At 46.9% G+C, this 20,112-nt stretch overlaps 1 protein-coding gene across 4 annotated transcripts in view; it reads right to left on the bottom strand.

Annotated features, from left to right (window-relative positions):
- The window catches only part of LOC140425627 (cadherin-6-like), a 260,191-nt gene that overhangs the window by 194,345 nt on the left and 45,734 nt on the right, over positions 1-20,112 (bottom strand). For all 4 annotated transcript variants that reach the window (XM_072510136.1, XM_072510133.1, XM_072510134.1 and 1 more), the window contains exon 2: positions 8,967-9,365. In XM_072510136.1, the coding sequence (XP_072366237.1) occupies positions 8,967-9,197 (231 nt within the window). In that variant the 5' untranslated portion in view covers positions 9,198-9,365. The remainder of the gene's footprint in view (positions 1-8,966; positions 9,366-20,112) is intronic.

Genomic DNA, 20,112 nt, shown 5'->3' on the forward strand with positions numbered 1-20,112 from the left:
AATGGTAGAGCGGAATTGAAGAGCGAAATAACCAAGTCTAGCTCCTATTTCTAATGTTATCAGTAACAGCCCGGTGGAGTATGCATGTTCGGCGACACCATTAAAAGGCAATGGTATTCAAAAACGGCACACTTCTTGCAAATGTTTCCACTAATGAGAGTACACAAGGGTAAATAAAAATCAGCTCGGCCCCATGCTGCTCCTACATCTTTCTCCCTCGTCCTGAACCATAAAGAGAGGTACGCGACTATGGGGAGGTGACACTCCGCAACGTGAACAGGCGTTTTTTAAATGTTAACACAAATCTCTGCCACAATCATGGGCCATTCTCCCAAACGCCTGCAATATCAGACGTCATGCACACATGCAGAAACATTGCAGAACTCCTTTGGCTGTGAATCCAGGCCTACTTAACATTCACCACAGGGATTCAGTGATCACACTTAGAAAATTCAATGAGAGGCGGGAATCACGAGAAAAATAAAAGCCAGGGTTCTGTGTGGGACCTGGAAAAACATATGTGAATATATTCTGAGTTGTACAAAGATATAGGGATACCAGGGGAGGGGATGGAGTCATCTGGCTGTGAATTTCATTCCATCTACCATTATATAGAATAAAACTGCAGCTGATGCAAGGTACAGAGTGCGATAGCAATATTGGGTTCTCTCCACTGAATCACTACAGTGCAGAAGAAGGCCATTCAGTCTATCGAGTCTGCACCGGCCCTCCAAAAAAGCACTCTACCTAGGCCCACTCTACCTATAACCCCACACATTAATCAAGACCAATCCACAAAATCGTACATCTTTCGACACAAATAGACAATTTAGCACAGCCAACCCATCTAACCTGCACATCTTTGGACCGTGGGAGGAAACCGGAGCACCCGGAGGAAACCCACGCAGACATGAGAAGAACTCCACAAAGTCACCCAAGGCCGGATTCACCCGGGTCCCTGGCGTTACGAGACAGCAGTGCTGGCCCACTGTGCCACCCTGTTCTCTGTGTGAAGCTTCGGACAGTAGCCACGTTATACCTGCAGTCTCTACTCAGCTGTGGCTCAGTGAGTACCATTCTTATCTCTGAGTTGGAAGGTTGTGGGTTCAAATACCACTCCAGGAACTAAGCAAAAATATCTAGGCTGTTACTTCCAGTGAAGTGCTGAGGATAAGCAGCGCTGTTAAGGGTGCTGTCTGTTAAGCGCTGTGTCAGCCTAAGGGACCATGAATGCAAACTTTGCCTGTCTTTTCTGACCACTGATATACCCTCAATTATGACACGAGAGAATGTACTCGTAAAACGAAGGCTTTAATAAACAGAGAACTTTGCCAACCGGAGAAATGAGTGCTCACTGAGCGCCGCCCACAGGACGCCACCTTATATCCGGCCCCTGGGAGGTGGAGCCGGAGGCGGAGTCCCCGGGGTTCCAAACCCGGTCTTAAAGGGACATTACATGCATGATCTTAAAGGCACATCACCCATTCATCACAACCATTAAAGGATTGCCGCTAGCTCAGCCCGGCTGTTGAGGTTGAAAAGGTGCTTTTGTAGTCACAGTAGCAAATCTCTTTAAATTTTAGTGGTAGGTTGCTGCTTTTTATAATGTTTTGAACAGAACACAGTCATATCCTCAGACAGTACATTGTAGATCCCAAGGCCGTACTTGTGAAATATCAGCATAACACTATAACTGGTTCATTTTTGTTGTAAGGACATGTCAAAACATCGCTTTCGGCAAAAAACAATGGTCTGCGCTGGGGCTTGAACTTAATTGAAAATCTGCATCAAAAAGCTGAGTGGCCATTTTGAAATGTAATGTTCTATGTCGTGGGTAAATAAATTTGTACATGTTTCATGAGAGTCTTTTATCCACAACCCTTGTGACCAGAGCCTTGCACCAAATAATCTAAGGGCAGGCTTTTCCGGCCCTTGGTGCAGACAGGGTCTTCTGGTTCCCCCGAATGTGACCTCTCCGTGACGGGTTGCATGTTGGCTAGATGAGTGAGCCATGCAAAATGCCCGAGACATGAGTGGCACAGGATATCCCGCTGTCGGTCAAATACAAGACAGGATATCCCGCTGTCGGTCAAATACAAGCCACCTCCGCTTCTGGGAAACCCGCTGGGGGAAGGGGGCTAGAAAATCAAAGAATCAGGGCGGCACGGGCGCAGCGGTTAGCACTGGCACTACAGCACTGAGGATCCGGTTCGAATCCCGGCCCTGGGTCACTGTCCGTGTAGAGTTTGCACATTCTCTCCGTTCCTGCGTAGGTTTCACCCCCACATCCCAAAGATGTGCAGGTTAGGTGGATTGGCCACGCTAAATTACCCCTTAATTGGAAAAAAGTAATAATTGGGTACTCTAAATTTATTTAAAAAAAGAATCGTAGAACCCTACAGCGCAGAAGGAGGTCATTCAGCCTATTGAGTCGACACCAACCTTCCGAAAGAGGACTCTGCCCAGGCCCACTCCCCCGCCTATCACCCCAAACCCCACCTAACCCGCACATCTTTGGATAATAAGTGACAATTGATCATGGCCAATCCACCTAACCCGCACATCTTTGGACACTAAGTGACAATTGGAAATGCCAAATGCATTCCTTCGATAACAGGCGGATGATAGCTTTGATTTTAAATTCATTCCAACACGCCTGGATCAAGAAAATGCCAATATGATCCAGTTCACTTTGTGTGTGATACACTATCAATAATACACGAAGAGTTGATAAAGTTAACCGAGGCTTTAATACACTAAACAGCAAGCCTCCAGCCTCTGGACCCGAACTGGGGCCGGAGGTGGAGACTTGCCACTCTTATACAGAAGTCCCGAGGGGAGGAGCCACAGGCGGAGCCAACCTGGAGAAGCCCAGGCATGTGTGATACAGTACAGACCAGACAATACAGTCACGTGGTTTAAGACAGTGTGGTGTGAAGTGATGGCATTAATTATATTCTCACAACGCCCACTCTGAATTTTAGAAATTGCTAAGTCCTCCAATGCCATCAGCCAGGTCATATTTGGGGTTAAATTGGGGTGGGTGAAGAATTCATTTAAATGCTGTTCCCTAAGGCCCCAAGACGGGAGGCAGAAAGGGTGCACACATTTCTGACTGAAAGCGCATACCCGCTGTGTTTAAGGCAGGGTTACAACATCCATACTAAACAAGCAGCGTCCTTTATCCGTATGTGGAGCAGGCGTAAGGATATTTGCACATTAAAATACGAGACCCACCCACACCAGCTTCCGGAATCAACCACAGCATTGGTTTGTTCCCAGACAGGCAACATAATTCAGAAGACCTAAATGGCTCTCGTCACGATCTCTGGTCCCTTTATGCCTGACTCTGCCCCCTCCCCAGCCACCATCTCCGGCAAACCAGAATATTCACAACTTTGGTGTCCTGATCCAAATTTGCCGAGTTTAAGAATCCAAAACCTCTCCGTTAGTAAGTCCACTTGCTCCCAACATCATTCAAAACTGCCGCTGCTTCATCCCCTCCGCTAGGGAAACACTCCCGACTCAATCACCTCACCATTCCTCCCGCTGGCTCCCATTATTCACAAACTTCCAGCCACAGGCACCATTGTTGCACACGTCAAATCCCTCCTGCGAACCAATCTATCATGGACCCCACCTTAACATTTAATTTTTCAATTGTTAGCTTTGCAAAGTTATTCCTTTAACCCCAGATGTGTTCCAAGGAAACTCGAGGATATCTTCCACCTGGATTATTCAAATCCTATTTCCTCTCCTCATTGCTTCCTCCAACTGCAGAGGCAGCAGCATGTTCCCAATGAGACCAGGGGAGCACATTATCGTCCCACAGTCCGCATCTCTCGTCTGTGCCGCATTTGAGCGTCAGTGCATCGTGCGTCTCGTTTGCACGCTTGCTGATTGCGCTCATCCAAACTCAGCACAGTCACCACAAGCTCCAACATTTAGAATCAATGCTTTCACAGTTCGCTGTGAAAGATTTGAAAATAGTGGGTTCTCAAGCAGCGGCATAATTACAAAGCAGTGCACTTCCGCAGGAGTCTGTGGTGTCATTTCAAGCTGCCTTGTCTGTACTGGTGAAATATGGATGTTGTAATCCCTGGTGTGGATTTCAATACTGTGCTTAATAGCATCTGCATTTTATAGAGAAATGCCAAAACTGCTTTTAATCGATACCCTGAGTTACCCTTGAATCACCATTAAATGCATAACAACCCTACTAATTTCAGATACTTTGACATTTGAGCCATTTCCAAAGTTGCATCCACATACCTCTGCAGAAATATAAAAGCCTTTTTCGCATGGCTGCCAGGGGTCTATTAAACCAAACTTCACATTTAGAGCATTCAGATAGAATTTGTAAATTATTTAGGTGCTATTCATTTGTCTGATCATTAAACGAGTGACATGAATACTGGATCGGGAAGGCAACGGCACAATATCATATGTTTTTCCCTGTAGAGACCATAAAACTTTGCTTGCAATTTGCCCATCCTGAATTCTGTGACACAATCTTCACTCATTGCGCAGGTGTTTGACTGGGAACTAATTCACTGCACTTTGTAACCCAGAATGCTCGGCAACAAGGCTGAGGAAATCTGAGCAAAGGCAAATCCACACCATGAATTCAGTCAGCCCTCAAAATCTGGATCTTCTAAATCGAAAATAGCTCTGAGTCATAGAGTCGTAGATGTTTGCAGTATGGAAACAGGCCCTTCGGCCCAGCTTGTCCATGCTGCCCAGTTTCTATCACTAAGCTAGTCCCACTTGCTCGCATTTGGCCCGTATCCCTCTATACCCACCCTGCCCATGTAACTGTCTAACTGCTTTTTAAAATAAAAATTTGCACCCGCCTCTACCACTGCCTCTGGCAGCCCATTCCAGATGCTCACTACCCTTTGTGTGAAGGAATTCCCCCTCTGGTCTCTACTGTATCTCTCCCCTCTCACCTTAAAACTATGCCCTCGAGTTCTAGACTCCTCTACCTTTGGGAAAAGACGTTGACTATCTACTTTATCTATGTTCATCATTAGTTTATCGACCTCTATAAGATCACCCCTAAGCCTCCTAGGAAAAAAGTCCCAGCCTATCCAGCCTCCCCTTCTAGCTCAGACCATCAAGTCCTGGTAGCTTCCTTGTAAATTTCTTCTGCACTCTTTCTAGTTTAACAATATCCTTCCTATAATAAGGTGTCCAGAACAGAACTCTGGACTTGATTTGAACTCCCATAGGGACCTAAGAACCTTGGGTCGGAGGCAATCTGGTTTCAGCATTTTCTACACATCTAATCCACATCTAATGGGAGGAATTTTGACTGATATGATGAACTGAGAAATATTGAATCAGCCACCCATTATGCACCTCTCCTACTGGACTGCAAATAGAAATGAAAATTAAGAGCGACGTTCGTTTTTACACTGTGGGCCCGCAAACAAAAAGGCCAGCCCCTCCCCTGCACACCCTCCTCCATGTGTTTGGGGCTGTTTCGGGGCAAGGATAGTTTAACCTCAAATGTGTAACATCTGACAAGAAAACATAAGGACCACAAGACCATAAGACGCAGTAAAGATGTAGGCCATTTCGCACCTCTAGTCTTCTTCGCCACTCAACGAGATCATGACTGATCTGATGTGATAACCCTCAACTTCACTTTCCCCGTCTTATCCCTATAAACTTTGATTCCCCCATTTATTAAAAACCTGTCTAAAGGAAAGAGGTTGTTAACTTAAGCCCCAAATTAATGAGGACTTAATAACATTGATTAAGAAATATTATTTGTTGATGCGACTTCTTGCTCTGCAGACAAGTTGCTGACTTTTCAAATAACAACAACAAAGAACAAAGAAATGTACAGCACAGGAACAGGCCCTTCGGCCCTCCAAGCCCGTGCCGACCATACTGCCCGACTAAACTACAATCTTCTACACTTCCTGGGTCCGTATCCTTCTATTCCCATCCTATTCATATATTTGTCAAGATGCCCCTTAAATGTCCCTATCGTCCCTGCCTCCACTACCTCCTCCGGTAGTGAGTTCCAGGCACCCACTACCCTCTGCGTAAAAAACTTGCCTCGTACATCTACTCTAAACTTTGCCCCTCTCACCTTAAACCTATGCCCCCTAGTAATTGACCCCTCTACCCTGGGGAAAAACATCTGACTATCCACTCTGTCTATGCCCCTCATAATTTTGTATACCTCTATCAGGTCGCCCCTCAACCTCCTTCGTTCCAGTGAGAACAAACCGAGTTTATTCAATCGCTCCTCATAGCTTATGCCCTCCATACCAGGCAACATTCTGGTAAATCTCTTCTGCACCCTCTCTAAAGCCTCCACATCCTTCTGGTAGTGTGGCGACCAGAATTGAACACTATACTCCAAGTGTGGCCTAACTAAGGTTCTATACAGCTGCAACATGACTTGCCAATTCTTATACTCAATGCCCCGGCCAATGAAGGCAAGCATGCCGTATGCCTTCTTGACTACCTTCTCCACCTGTGTAGCCCCTTTCAGTGATCTGTGGACCTGTACTCCTAGATCTCTTTGACTTTCAATACTCTTGAGGGTTCTACCATTCACTGTATATTCCCTACCTGCATTAGCCCTTCCAAAATGCATTACCTCACATTTGTCCAGGTTAAACTCCATCTGCCATCTCTCCGCCCAAGTCTCCAGACAATCTAAATCCTGCTGTATCCTCAGACAGTCCTCATCGCTATCCGCAATTCCACCAACCTTTGTGTCGTCTGCAAACTTACTAATCAGACCAGTTACATTTTCCTCCAAATCATTTATATATACTACAAAGAGCAAAGGTCCCAGCACTGATCCCTGTGGAACACCACTGGTCACAGCCCTCCAATTAGAAAAGCATCCCTCCATTGCTACCCTCTGCCTTCTATGGCCTAGCCAGTTCTGTATCCACCTTGCCAGTTCACCCCTGATCCCGTGTGACTTCACCTTTTGTACTAGTCTACCATGAGGGACCTTGTCAAAGGCCTTACTGAAGTCCATATAGACAACATCTACTGCCCTACCTGCATCAATCATCTTAGTGACCTCCTCGAAAAACTCTATCAAGTTAGTGGCTAATGGTTTTCCAGTCTGGGCCATTACCTCTGGTCAAGTGTCTGCTTCAAGGCACGATCTGGGGCTGAGGCTGCGGAGATGGTGGCAGGGACTGACTGGGTGGAGCAGTGAATGTTTGTCTGACAGGATCCAAGGTTATTGCTAGTGAGTAGGTTTGGGGAGGGGGTGGGCAGGGGGTCGGCGGTAGGGTCTCATGGGACAGAACGGGTCTGTGAAGTATGGGGCAGGATCGATTGCGACTTCCATATTCAGATCTGGAAGGGAGTTCCTGCCCCTTTTGGCCTGAAGGTAGGGTGGGGGAAGGCCAGGGAGCCATTGGAAGACAGGAATAAGAATTTTAACATCAATATGTTGCTCAATTAGAAGCCGTTGTAGGTATTGGGCACAGGGATGATAGATATCTGTCGCAGCTTGAGACACCAGCAGCAAAGTTTTGGACAGCTTCGAATTTGCAGGAGTTAGAACATAGAGTTTACAGTGCAGAAGGAGGAAATTCGGTCCATCGAGTCTGCACCGGCCCTTGTAAAGAGCACCCCACTTAAGCCCCACACCTCCACCCTATCCCCGTAACCCAGTAACCCCACCTAATCTTTTTAGACACTAAGGGCAATTCACCATGGCCAATCCACCTAGCCTGCACATCTTTGGAATTATGGGAGGAAACCGGAGCACCCGGAGGAAACCCACGCAGACACGGGGAGAACGTGCAGACGCCGCACAGACAGTGACCCAAGACGGGAATCAAACCTGGGGCGCTAGCACTGTGAAGCAACCGTGCTAGCCACTGTGCTACCGTGCTGCCCCAGTTAGAACGTGGAAGTGCAAACTATAACTGAACTATTATTTTACAAGTTGAATCCCAGGATTTAATCACTAATGTTTCGGGGGAAAATTCAATCCATTGTTTCAAGAGCAATTGCAAAACAGTTACATTGGAATTGCGCATGAGGATCCACACATTTGTAAGATCATTCACTGGAAGGGGAATGAGGCCAAACAGCTGGATTGCAGAGTCACTGGGATAGCTGACCAAATGACTGCAATTTTTATCAGGTTAAAAAAAATACACAGTTCAGTGCAAGATTTGTATTAGCAAATTGCTGCAGCGGCTGGAGATTATCAAAGGAGGCAACTGCTGATTAAAATATAAATCGAAATTGTGCTGAAGGTGTTAAAGGGGAACGCAGGCGACCTCCATTATGTTGATGATGTGTTTCTTGACACCACATTATTTATCAAGTCATTTTCTGCCACAGCTCCAAAAAGTTAGATTTGATCATCGCCAACTTTGATGAATAGGGCTCCAGACTGTACAATTTCACTGCATTCTGTCGCATTGAGGTCGTTACTTTGGAAGCTGAAAGACCAGCAATTGCTGACGGTGACATTGGCAAAGAAGCACTGGGTGCATTAATTTGAGATTTATTTGTTTTACGATGTTACGAGTGGATCCAATTCTGGCCTCGATGACTGTCTGTTGTGGACTCGGCGCTTTCTCCCCGTGTCTGTGTGGGTTTCCTCCGGGTGCTCCGGTTTCCTCCCACAGTCCAAAGATGTGCAGGTTAGGTGGTTTGGCCATGATAAATTGCCCTGAACGTGCAAAAAGGTTAGGTCGGGTTACTGGGTAAGGGGGATAGAGTGGAAGCGTGGGCTTAAAGTGGGGTGCTCTTTCCAAGGGCTGGTGCAGACTCGATGGGTTGAATGGCCTCCTTCTGCACTGTAAAGTCTATGATTCTATGAACTAGTGGAAAGTAAAGGTCTTTATATCCACATTAAAATAACAGTCAGGGGCATGACACAGGAACACACATTCATTTGTAACTGACACCGGCAACCCTTTCTTTCGGATGACTTAAGAGGAACGTCTCCCAGCGCTTACCTTGCCCACGTACTGCGGGTCCTCCCCGGTGTACTCCTCCAGCAGAAAGAACTGGTTCCACATCCAGCCCCGTTTGGAGCGATGTAACACAGAAAGCTTGTCACCTGAAGGTTTCGCTGGCACCCGGTCCTGTTGCTCTTCAGCAGTCCTCTCAGACAGTGGGGACACCTGAGCGGGCTCCGGCAGGCAGGCCCAGAGCAACAGCAGCACACAGCAATTCGATACCGCCATTCTTATTTGGCAGCTGCCAGCTGCAGAGTCTAACTGGGTCTTGTCGGCGGCGCTCCAATTACCCTCCAGCGGCAAAGTGTCTCCCTGACTATCCGTTTTGTTCCATTTGTAAACTACAGCGTCTTCAATCAATCTTCAAGCACGTTTACTCTTAGTTTCTGGGGATTTCTAAAGCGAGAGAGGGATAGAAAATAAAGAGAATCATGTTTCAAAATGTGGACTGCGTTCTTTAATTTCAACAGCAGATGTATAAAATACAGCACATGCTTGCTGATGCTGAATCTGAATTACTAATCTAATTCCACTGATAACATTGTTCTTGATTGGAATTCAGCAAAGTGCCCATCACTGGTGCGCCCTCACCCCCCCCCCCACCCCCCAACCCCCCCAGCCTCTCCCCCCCCCCACCCCCATGCACACTTAACCAGCTGGACAAAACAGACTCCACTGCACAAAATCAACACTTACTGTGGACCTGAAATTTAAAATAATGCTTTAACGCACCGTGCAAAAAGCGATGGTAAAACTCCAGGTCCGGTAGGCCTAACCCAGGTTAGCTTTAACCAATGCCAAGTCTGACTGGGGAAAATACCACGGAGGATGTCAAGAAAAATATGTCTGTTTGATTCGCAATTATAATCAAATGATATGGGGTTTTGCTCAGTATTGGGACATAGAAGGTCAACTGAGGAGAGATTTCATCCAGGTTTTCAAGGTATCAGGAGAAGGAGCAAGGAACAGTTGCCATTAGTTGGGAATCAAAAGGACTTTCGGGGTATAGTCAAGTAATTCGAGCCAGAATTTTAAGAGGTGAAATTAGGAAACAGTTCTTGAAAAGGGTGGTAGAAGTTTGGAACTCTCCTCTGCAAGCGGCAATTAATGTCTAAAACTGTGATTGATAGGTTTTGGCAGGCCAATGAAGGGATAGGCACATTTCTGGAGTTAGGTGGCAAATCTGGCAATTTTCTCAGTAAATGGTGGAATGGAATCCATGGATTCCCTGCAGTGCAGAAGGAGGCCATTCAGCCCGTCGAGTCTGCACCGACCCTCCCAATGAGCACCCCAACTAAGTCCGCTCCCCCACCCTATCCCCCTAACCCCACCTAACCTGCACATCGTTGGACACTAAGGGGCAATTTAGCATGGCCAATCCACTTAACCTGCACATCTTTAGATGTGGACTAAATGACCTCCTCTTGTTCATATCACAAACAGGAGTTTTGCGGAAGTGAGAACAGTCTACCTCTAGAGCAGGGAATGGGGATAATCCATTTAGAGCACTGCTCAGGGGGGATGCAGCCTGAACACAGGTTAATAGTTTCAGGAGGAGATGATTTCAGGATTTTGATATACAGAAATGAGCCCATGCCAACGGGGCAGTGCAGGCAGCGTGCACGGAATGGTTACAGCTGCTCGACAGGTGGCCAGCGGTGTGCTCTCAGCTTTGCTTTAATATGGTTTCAAGAGATTGCAGCATGACATCACTAGGAAGGAAGTGTGTCATGCGATTTGGTTTTAGGTTCACTTTTACATTTAAGCAGAGCTGTTGCTGGTATGTCCAAGCTTTAAGTCCATGTATAAATGTTCCCAAGTGCCTAGTCTCAGTAAATGAACCCACAATGTGGTTGCGCAATCTCTTGTCAGTGATTGGTGCTTTTATCTCATTATGGGGAGGCAGTGGCCTAGTGCTTTTGTTCCTGGGCTAATAATCCAAAGACTCAGGGAACCCGGGTTCGAATCCCACCATGGCAGTCTAATGATGACCATGAAACCATTGTCGATTGTCGTAAAAACCCATCTGGTTCGCTAATGTCCTTTAGGGAAGGAACTCTACTGTCCTTACCTGGTCTGGCCTACATGTGACTCCAGACCCACAGCAATGTGGCTGACTCTTGAATGCCCTCAGGGATGGCCAATGAATACTGACCCAGTCAACGACACCCACATCCCCATGAACGAATAAAGAAAAAAAAACAAGGTCTATCCTTGGAGGTGGGGAAGAGATGTGAAAGTGATGGTGGGTGACAGAGTTAGAGAGTTTTATAGCACAGAAAGAGGCCCTTCGGCCCATTGTGTCTGTGCCAGCCATCATGCGCCTATCTACTCTAATCCCATTTTCCAGCACTTGGTCCAGCCTTGAGCGCTGTGGCATTTCAAGTGCTCATCTAAATACTTCTTAAATGTTGTGAGAGTTCCCGCCTCTTCCACCCTTTCAGGCAGCGAGTTCCAGATTCGCACTAACCTTCTGGGTGAAAATGTTTCTCCTTAAATCCCCTCTAAACCTCCTGCTCCTTACCGTAAATCCATGTCCCTTGGTTATTAGCCCCTCTTCTGAGGGCAACAAATTCTTCCTATCCACCCTATCTATATCCCTCATAATTGTGTACACCTCGATGAGGTTCCCCCCTCTTCTGCTCAAATGAAAACAAAGAACAAAGAAAAGTCCAGCACAGGATTAGGCCCTTCGGCCCTCCAAGCCTGCGCCGACCATGCTGCCCATCTAAATTAAAATCTTCTACACTTCCGAGGTCCCTATCCCTCTATTGCCATGTATTTAAACAACCCCAACCTGTCCAATCTCTCTTAATAGCTAAAATGCGCCAACCCAGGTAATATCCTGGTGAATCTCATCTGCACCCAGTAGCCATCTGGGATGCCCACTTACAAAGGATCCCGGGACATATGGCCACCTGCAAAGGACCATGGGAAATATGGTCAGCCCAGGACTCAGAGACTCAGAGTTTATGTATATTGGCAACTCAGATAACTAGACGCTATCGAAACCCCCAGCTACTTTGCATTCTAATGGCCCATTTCCCCAGAACAAAAGACCTGTACTCAGGTAACAGATACAGAAACAGACTCATCGGCGCCACTCCCTTTGCTCAGGGAGCCCAAAAAGCCAAGATCAATGACCGCTCAGGACACGCCCCGCCATCAAGGCACCCGCCCCTTTATTGGCCAAAATCGAAGCCTGCCGAATTATTGGGTCCAAAGCTAAGGACCGCCCCAAAGAGTGCAAAATCCCAGAAGCATAAAAAGAGACACTGCCATGTGTTCAGTCTCTCTTGGCCCCGGCGCTCGGTCTCTCTTGGCCCCGACCTACGCCTAAAACCAAGTGCAGCATCACGACCAGAAGACAAGTTCAAGACCAACGATCGCTACCAGACGGATGAGCCCAGCAGAAACAAAGTCACTTCTCCAGACCCAGCCACGCCAGATCCGAACAAAGGCCTTGTTCCTCTGCATAAAGCCGGGTGCCTGAAGTTAAGTACAGGTTGTTGTAGTGTTAGGTGTAATTTGGCTTCTAGTGTTTTATGTTGCATATTGGAGTAATTCTTGTGTAATAAACTATCATTGAACTTGAATAACTAACTGGTTATTTGGTCTTTGATCGATATCCGGTAAAACCTTGTGGTGGTATCATTTGATACCTGGCGACTCTGAAAAGCAATATCATCATTAATAACTGTCATATCAGTATCCAGTTAAAAGGAGCAACATTAGTGGCGATATCTGACAGGACTCGACCAAGAAGTGATTTTGTCACTCCGAGAGAACCCACAAAACTTTGCATTAGAAACCCAATTGAGAAAAGTGAAAGAAACCATAAGTGTAAGGCCCGTATCGATCAAATCACCAAGATTCGGAAGTGTGTATTAACCTGCATGCGTACTAACAGGGATATAAGGTAAACTCGTTAGATTTTGTTGCGTAAAACTATCGGGACTATTGTGAACCGGAAAATAGCCAAGGCCATACCCGCTGCTCGAATCGCCGCCTTATTCCCCCTGTCCCAAATTAACAGTAGGAAAAGAGATAATAGAAGCAATGGCAGCAAAGGCAATGGAACACCTAATAAACCCGAGGTCGCATCGACCAGTAGAGCAGAGCAGTGCCCCATATGGGAAGAGGAATTGAGAAAGTATTTGAAGGGGAAAGGATGGCCCCTTTGGTCTGAGTTTTGTTCAAATGAAGAGTCAGGTCCAGGTAGCATAGGACAAACCTGGTGGGACAACCTAACCAAGGTACATAAAAAGAATGCAGTGAAAGTTCGTAAGCCGATGGCAATTGTGTCCTGTTTGGCACAATTGCGAGGCACAGAGGAGGTCGTGAGGACGCTCCGCAGACAGCTAGTTGAGAAAGAGGAGAAGAATGAGGGAAACTTTAGTGAATTTGAGAAAAGTAATGAGCAACTCCGGGAACAGTTGGCAGCTAAAGATAAAGAGGTGGCTGATGTCAAACGGGCACACCAATCTTGTGTAGTTCACCTTAGCAGCTTTCAGACCCAGTACGATAAAGCTGACCAAGATACACAGCGCACAGTCTTGGTACGAGAAGAGACGGAATAGCAGGTAGAACAGCTAAAGAAACAATGCGCAGATTTGAAGGCAACTTTACGAGCGCTCCATAGCTCCACAACGGAACAAAGACAGAGTACAGTAGATCACGCCAAATGTAGGCAACAAATAGCAAAGTTACAGTCACTGCTTTCAGTGCAAAACAGCTTCAGAGATACCTTTGGACCGAATTTAGATCAGGAGAATGACCCCAGTTGGCAAGAACTAAATGAAACCGCCCATAGATATGTGGAGGATACAGAAAATCAGAATAGAGACCCCCAGGCCTCGAAAAGGAAAGCACCCGCTCCACCGACTGCACAGGCAGCACACACCCCCATGAATCCAGTCACCACACAGCGCACATCACAGGATCGCGAGGAGCCCGATTTCATTTACACAACCCCACTAACCATCACACAATTGAGAGATGCGTGCAAAAATTGAACTATTTGAACCCACTGCAGACCCACATAATTTCTTTGTTAGAGTACGACAGCAAACAGTTATGTACGGTCTGGACGAACCGGAGGAAGTTAAGCTTATAGTCATGAGCCTTGACCCGCCCATTAGCTCAGCTTTACCAGAACCCCAGAATGTAGGAGGAGGAAGCCTCCAGGAGGTGAAGGCAGCTATTTTAGACGCGATTGGATACAACAGAGGGGATCCCGTAGAAGTTTTGAACCGATGTAGACAAAAGAAGGGAGAGCATTCGACTGTGTACGCAGGTCGCCTTTGGATCCATTTCAAAGCCGTATTTGGGGAATTGAACCGCACAAACTTAGATAACGACAACACAACTAAATGGGCTCGTACTTTAGTCTCCCACGCCACAGAAGCAGGTCAAAAAGCCTGTGTAAATTACGACCCCTCAGAGCCCACACATAATGAAGTTTGGGTTTTAAAGAGACTCTCCAGAGCTTGGGAACAATCCCTACATAGAAAGGCAGATCAGGAGAAGGCAGAAGCGAATATGAACCCAGTCAGGACTGCTCAGGACCCCGCATGGGTAAATGAGGGCAGAAATGAAGGTCAGTACCCTAGAGCATAGGCACCACGAGGTTGCTATAATTGTGGACAAAAGGGACATTACACCCGCAAATGCAACGCCCCCCCCCCGAACCAGCAACGGAACAAGCAATCGAACGCCCCACCTAGGAACAATGTTCAGCCCATACATAGCATTAGCGCCCGATCAGGTAATGCAGTGATTAATCACACAGATTGACGGTGTTCGGAGTCCCCAACTTGGGTCTGCGACACACTCTGGGACAAATCAGGCAGACCAGTAGTCACAGGCACAGTCCGGGGACACCCAGTGGAGTTCCTTTGGGACACAGGAGGGTCCCGCACCACTTTAAACTCCTCCACAATGTTTCAGCGCGACAAATAGCCCACCACAGACCCATCGCTCTTAGTGGATTTGCAGGACATAGAACATAGAACTGTACAGCACAGATGTTGTGCCGAACTTGTCTGAAACTAAGATCAAATCAACCTGCTCCCAATCATTCTAGTGCACTCCATATGCCTATCCAATAACCGCTTGAAAGTTCCTAAAGTGTCCGACTCCACTACCATAGCTGGGAGTGCGTTCCACGCCCCAACCATTCTCTGAGTGAAGAACCAACCTCCGACATCCCTCCTATATCTTCCACCATGAACCTTATAGTTATGCCCCCTTGTAACAGCTACATCCACCCGAGGAAAAAGTCGCCGAACGTCCACTCTATCTATCCTTCACGGTAACTTCATTGAAGCCTACTCGTGACAATAAGCGATTTTCATTTCATTTCAATTGGCCAACAGACTTTCCAAATGTTTCCGACCCGAATGCCTTTTTCAGTATGTGGATGACTTACTCCTACAGACGGAAACAAAGGAAGAGCATGTTAAGCTTCTTTCCGAATTGCTGGGTCTCTTACAATCAATTAGATGCAAAGTCAACCTGGAAAAAGCCCAGATCCTGAAAGAAAAGGTCCTTTACTTAGGTACCATTATCACATACGGGAAAAGAGAGATCGAACAGAAACGGATTGAATCAATAGTTAAACTGCCCCTGCCCCACAATGTCACTGCACTCCGATCATTCTCAGGATTAGTTGGGTATTGTAGGAACCATATAGATGGTTTTGCCACAAAAGCAGCCCCACTTTCCGAGCTCCTCAAAAAGAACGGCCCATGGGAATGGCTTCCTCAGCACACGGACGCCATTGGTGAATTAAAACGCGCCCTAGACACAGCCCCCGCTTTGCAGGTACCACACCCACACTCTCCCTACGCCATGGAAGTAGCGAGCTCCAACCGAGCCCTCTCTGCAGTACTACTACAGGAAAGACGTGACCGTTTAGGACCCGTAGCCTATGCCTCACGAGTTTTGGATCCCGTGGAGCAAGGATTTACAGCCTGCGAATGGCACTTGCTCGCAGTCTTTTGGGCAGTTCAATATTTTGTATATATCACAGGCCTCAACCCCGTAACGATTTTAACCGAGCACACCCCAACGCAGCTATTGTTAGATGGTAGGTTAAAGGACGGTTCAGTTAGCCAGATCAGAGCAGCTCGCTGAACACTGTTATTACAAGGAAGGGACATCACAGTTAAACGGACAAAGACCCACACATTTTTAGCGGACAACCTGCAGTATGAAGGAACCCCACATAAGTGCCAGATCATTGCAGCCAAACACCACACAGGACCCTTTATTCCAAAATCACTACCCATACGAGCAGGCATCAGAACACAGAATCCCCCGACCACGGATAACTCTTTAGAAATTTATGTCGGTGGTTCCTCCACCATTGACAATGCAAAAAGAATAACAGGGTGCGGTATTGATGTGGAAGACAGGCAGGGACACGCATTGGAGGAAATATCTTTGAAATTGCCAAGCCACTTAGGATCACAAGCAGCCGAATTAGCAGCTATAGCATATGTAGTACAGCACCCAGATTCTTTCTCGACCCCCGCAGATATATATTCGGACAGTTTAGATGTCTGCAATAGTTTGACAGAATTCCTGCCCCTGTGGGAATCTAGAGGATTCAGATCCGCTGATGGCAAACCCCTACCCTCAGTCCCATTATTGAAGCATATTCTTGAGACAGTTAAATACCGCACATATGGCATAATCAAAGTCAGAAGCCATCATCGTTCCTCCCCACCCGGTAACGTAAAGGCAGACGCCTTAGCCAAGTCAGGATCACGACACGATCACTTTTGGCAACCCCCTGAGAGTGAACCGATACACACAGTCCAGGGTTCACAGACCAATATCGAAGATTTAGCCCAGGCCCAAAAGGCAGACGACACTCTTAAGCAAGTTTTAGATGGAAACTACCCAGCCCCCTACGACAAATTCAAGGACTCACTGACGGTAGAGGACAATATAATTTTAAAGAATGGAATTTATGTGGTCCCCACCCAGGACAGAAACCAGATAATTTGCCAGTTTCATGACGGACACGGACATCAGGGGATAGAAACCACCCTTGCCCACTGAAGACCTTTGTGCTGGTGGCCCGATTTAAAAGCAGACGTCATGCATTATGTTGTGAATTGTTTAATCTGCGCACAGAATGATCCTGAAAGGTACTCCAGGAAAGGACAATTAAGACACACCCGACCTGCAAATGGCCCATGGACGAATTTACAGCTCGATTACATTGGTCCCCTCCCCCTCTACAGAAATGGTTTTAAATATGTGTTGGTAGTAATCGACACCTTCACAAAATGGGTGGAAGCATTTCTCTCCAGGACAGACACGGCTAAGGCAACAGCCAAGATCTTAACACAGCAGGTATTTACATGCTGGGGACTCCCCCGCAGCATTGAATCAGACCAAGGTTCCCATTTCACCGGCAGAGTAATGCAGGATATCCTAACGATTTTTGGAATAAAATAAAAATTCCCAAATTGCTTTTCACCCCCAATCCAGCGGTATTGTGGAACGTATGAATCAGACCCTGAAAGCGACTATTAGGAAAATGGTGCAACAGCACAACACCACATGGGGGACAGTTCTCCCATTCGCCCTTATGTTTATTGGGAACAAGTATCAAGTTCCACAGGATTCACCCCCCACACCCTCATGACCGGGCGACCCATGAAAGGAACTGAATATTTATTAGAACTTGATTTGGACAGTCCCACAGTCACCGCCCTCACCCATGTAAAAGCAGTCCAACAACTCACGGAAAATATTAAAGCAACCCAGCTTGCTGCAGCTGTCTGACTAGATGCTAGGAAAAAGCAGAGTAACGCCTGCTTTGATAAAACAGTCCACCCAGTAGAGTATACAGTCGGTCAGCAAGTAATGGTTTCTCTGTATAATCCCAGTTCGTTCCTCACCCCCAAATTTGCAGGACCCTACTCCATTTCGGATAAAGTGAGCCCCTCTGTGTACAAAATAATGTATCCCAATGGAAAAACAGGTTGGTTCCATATCAACCAGCTTAAAGTTAATGGAACCCAATGAATCCACTCCCACCACATCTCCCGAGCAATGGCAGATGATTCCACCCCGCCCATCGACAGCCCCCTCCAGCCAGGACAGCATGTTCACGCCCACAGACCCGACCTTGTCTCTGCCCACAGGTACGCCTTTCCACCTTGAGCTTGATTCGGATGACAGCGACAGCCCCTGGAACCACGACCAGGACATGTTTGGTCCCCTGTACCCCCTTTCACTGCCACAGCCATAGCCAGTGCCACCGCCACCGCCTGACAACGGAAAATTTGCCCTTTGCAGCTACTGCCCCTCATGACAAACGAACCCCCCCCCCCCCACATTGGCACCGCAACAACTCTTGTCGATTAGTAAGGAATGACGATTCGGATCCCACGGCGGCCCATGCGGCCACGGCACAGAAATGACAGACATGAGTTTGGCAACCGGGGGATGATGATGATTCAGAGTCTGACTCCCGTTACAGTAATCCTTTCACGACGCTTTTTGATACGGAACCCTGAGGTGTCCAGATGATGAGAAAAAGGAGTCGCACGTGAATTACGGTGTCCTATATCCTGATGGAACTTGCCCGCTTTCTTTCTTTCTTTCTTTCTTCTTGCTACATGCTTTTAATTAATGTCAGCTCGACACAACATTTCTTGATACAGTTATGGTTACTCTTCTGACGCCATTTACTGCCCAATGACCGTTAAAGGAACAAATTGTTGGATCCCACATGTTACAAATTCCTTCCGCTCATTCGGTCACCCAGGTAGGGAGTAACGGCACTAATCCCCGCCCTGCCTCAGGACCCCCAATGCATCCGGTCAGCCAAGCTCGGGTAGTGGAGCAACGACACTGATCACCGCCCTACCCGGGGAATCCCACCCATTCTCGCCCTGCCGCGGCCCACAGCACCTCATGCTTCGATCACTTCAAGTAATCTGGAATAGTATTTTTACTCTCCTTTCTGTCCTTGGCAGGTCTTTGTTTCCCCTTATCTGCTCTTTAGTGTGGTTTAAAGAATGTTCTTTGCCACAGTCTCTGCACTCAACTCTTTCCCTTCCGCGACTCTTTGGTCGCTACCCCAACTGCTATTTACATGTTTGACACACTTGACTGTTACACACTTGCTGCTATTCGTGAACTACCTCTGGAGCCTGGACGGAGAAATTGTCCGCCCACTCACCGCATCGACCACAAGCTGCGGGATTCATTGCACTTAAACAGAATTTATCTTTCGGATGTCTTGTCTCTAAAATGTTTTTTTTTTAAATGAGGGAGTCACACGTGGTGACGATTCTAATGGGCAATTGAAGTTGAAGAGAGAAAGACAAACAAAACGAGATGTTAACCAACGATAATAACAGATATTATGCTTGCACCCTCAGGAATATACGAAGAACAAGGAACAAAAAGACAAGGTGAAGACAGGACTGATTACCTCCATTGTGATCATCGCTGGACTCCTACAACTGCGCGCGTTGACCCCACACCACACCGGCCCCGGACATGACCATACAATACGAGACCCCGAGCCCGGACACCACACCTCTCATGAAAATAAACACTGAAACCCCCACATGGTGCGGAAACATTGTAAAATGGTATTCCCTTTCCTATACAGTAGAAGCCCTTTTGGTAATAGCAATACTCTGCAGTGTCGTTCAGGCACTTAGACTCCGCAAATGGCGAAGGAGAGCCTCCCGCTCCCCGGTATACACACTCCGAGCCCCTTTCCTTGCAATCCAACAAACCCCACAAACCTTTTAAACCTTTTTCACTGACAAAATAAAAAGATTGTACTTCTTCTCTGACTGTAATAGATTAAGTAGAGATGTGATGCTGCTGTTTATTTCTTAAAAATGTTTGTATTGTACATAAGTTCCTTTTTGATATTTGCCAGCAGCATGAGAGTAGCTCAGGTAATGATAGTTAGAGGTTCCCTTGTGTAAATAAGTTAAATGTGTAATGATTAAATGTTTTATAGCGGACCCTGAGAGTTTATAAATTCAAGATGTGTTGATAAAATTAGGTAAATGCTCCAGAAACATAGGACAGAGTAGTGTAGAACCTTAGTCCTTGACCAAGGGTAACCGGCACACCAAGGACGATGGGGATCAAC

The sequence above is a fragment of the Scyliorhinus torazame genome, chromosome 6, assembly GCF_047496885.1.
Source record: "Scyliorhinus torazame isolate Kashiwa2021f chromosome 6, sScyTor2.1, whole genome shotgun sequence".
Classification (NCBI taxonomy): Eukaryota; Metazoa; Chordata; class Chondrichthyes; order Carcharhiniformes; family Scyliorhinidae; genus Scyliorhinus; species Scyliorhinus torazame.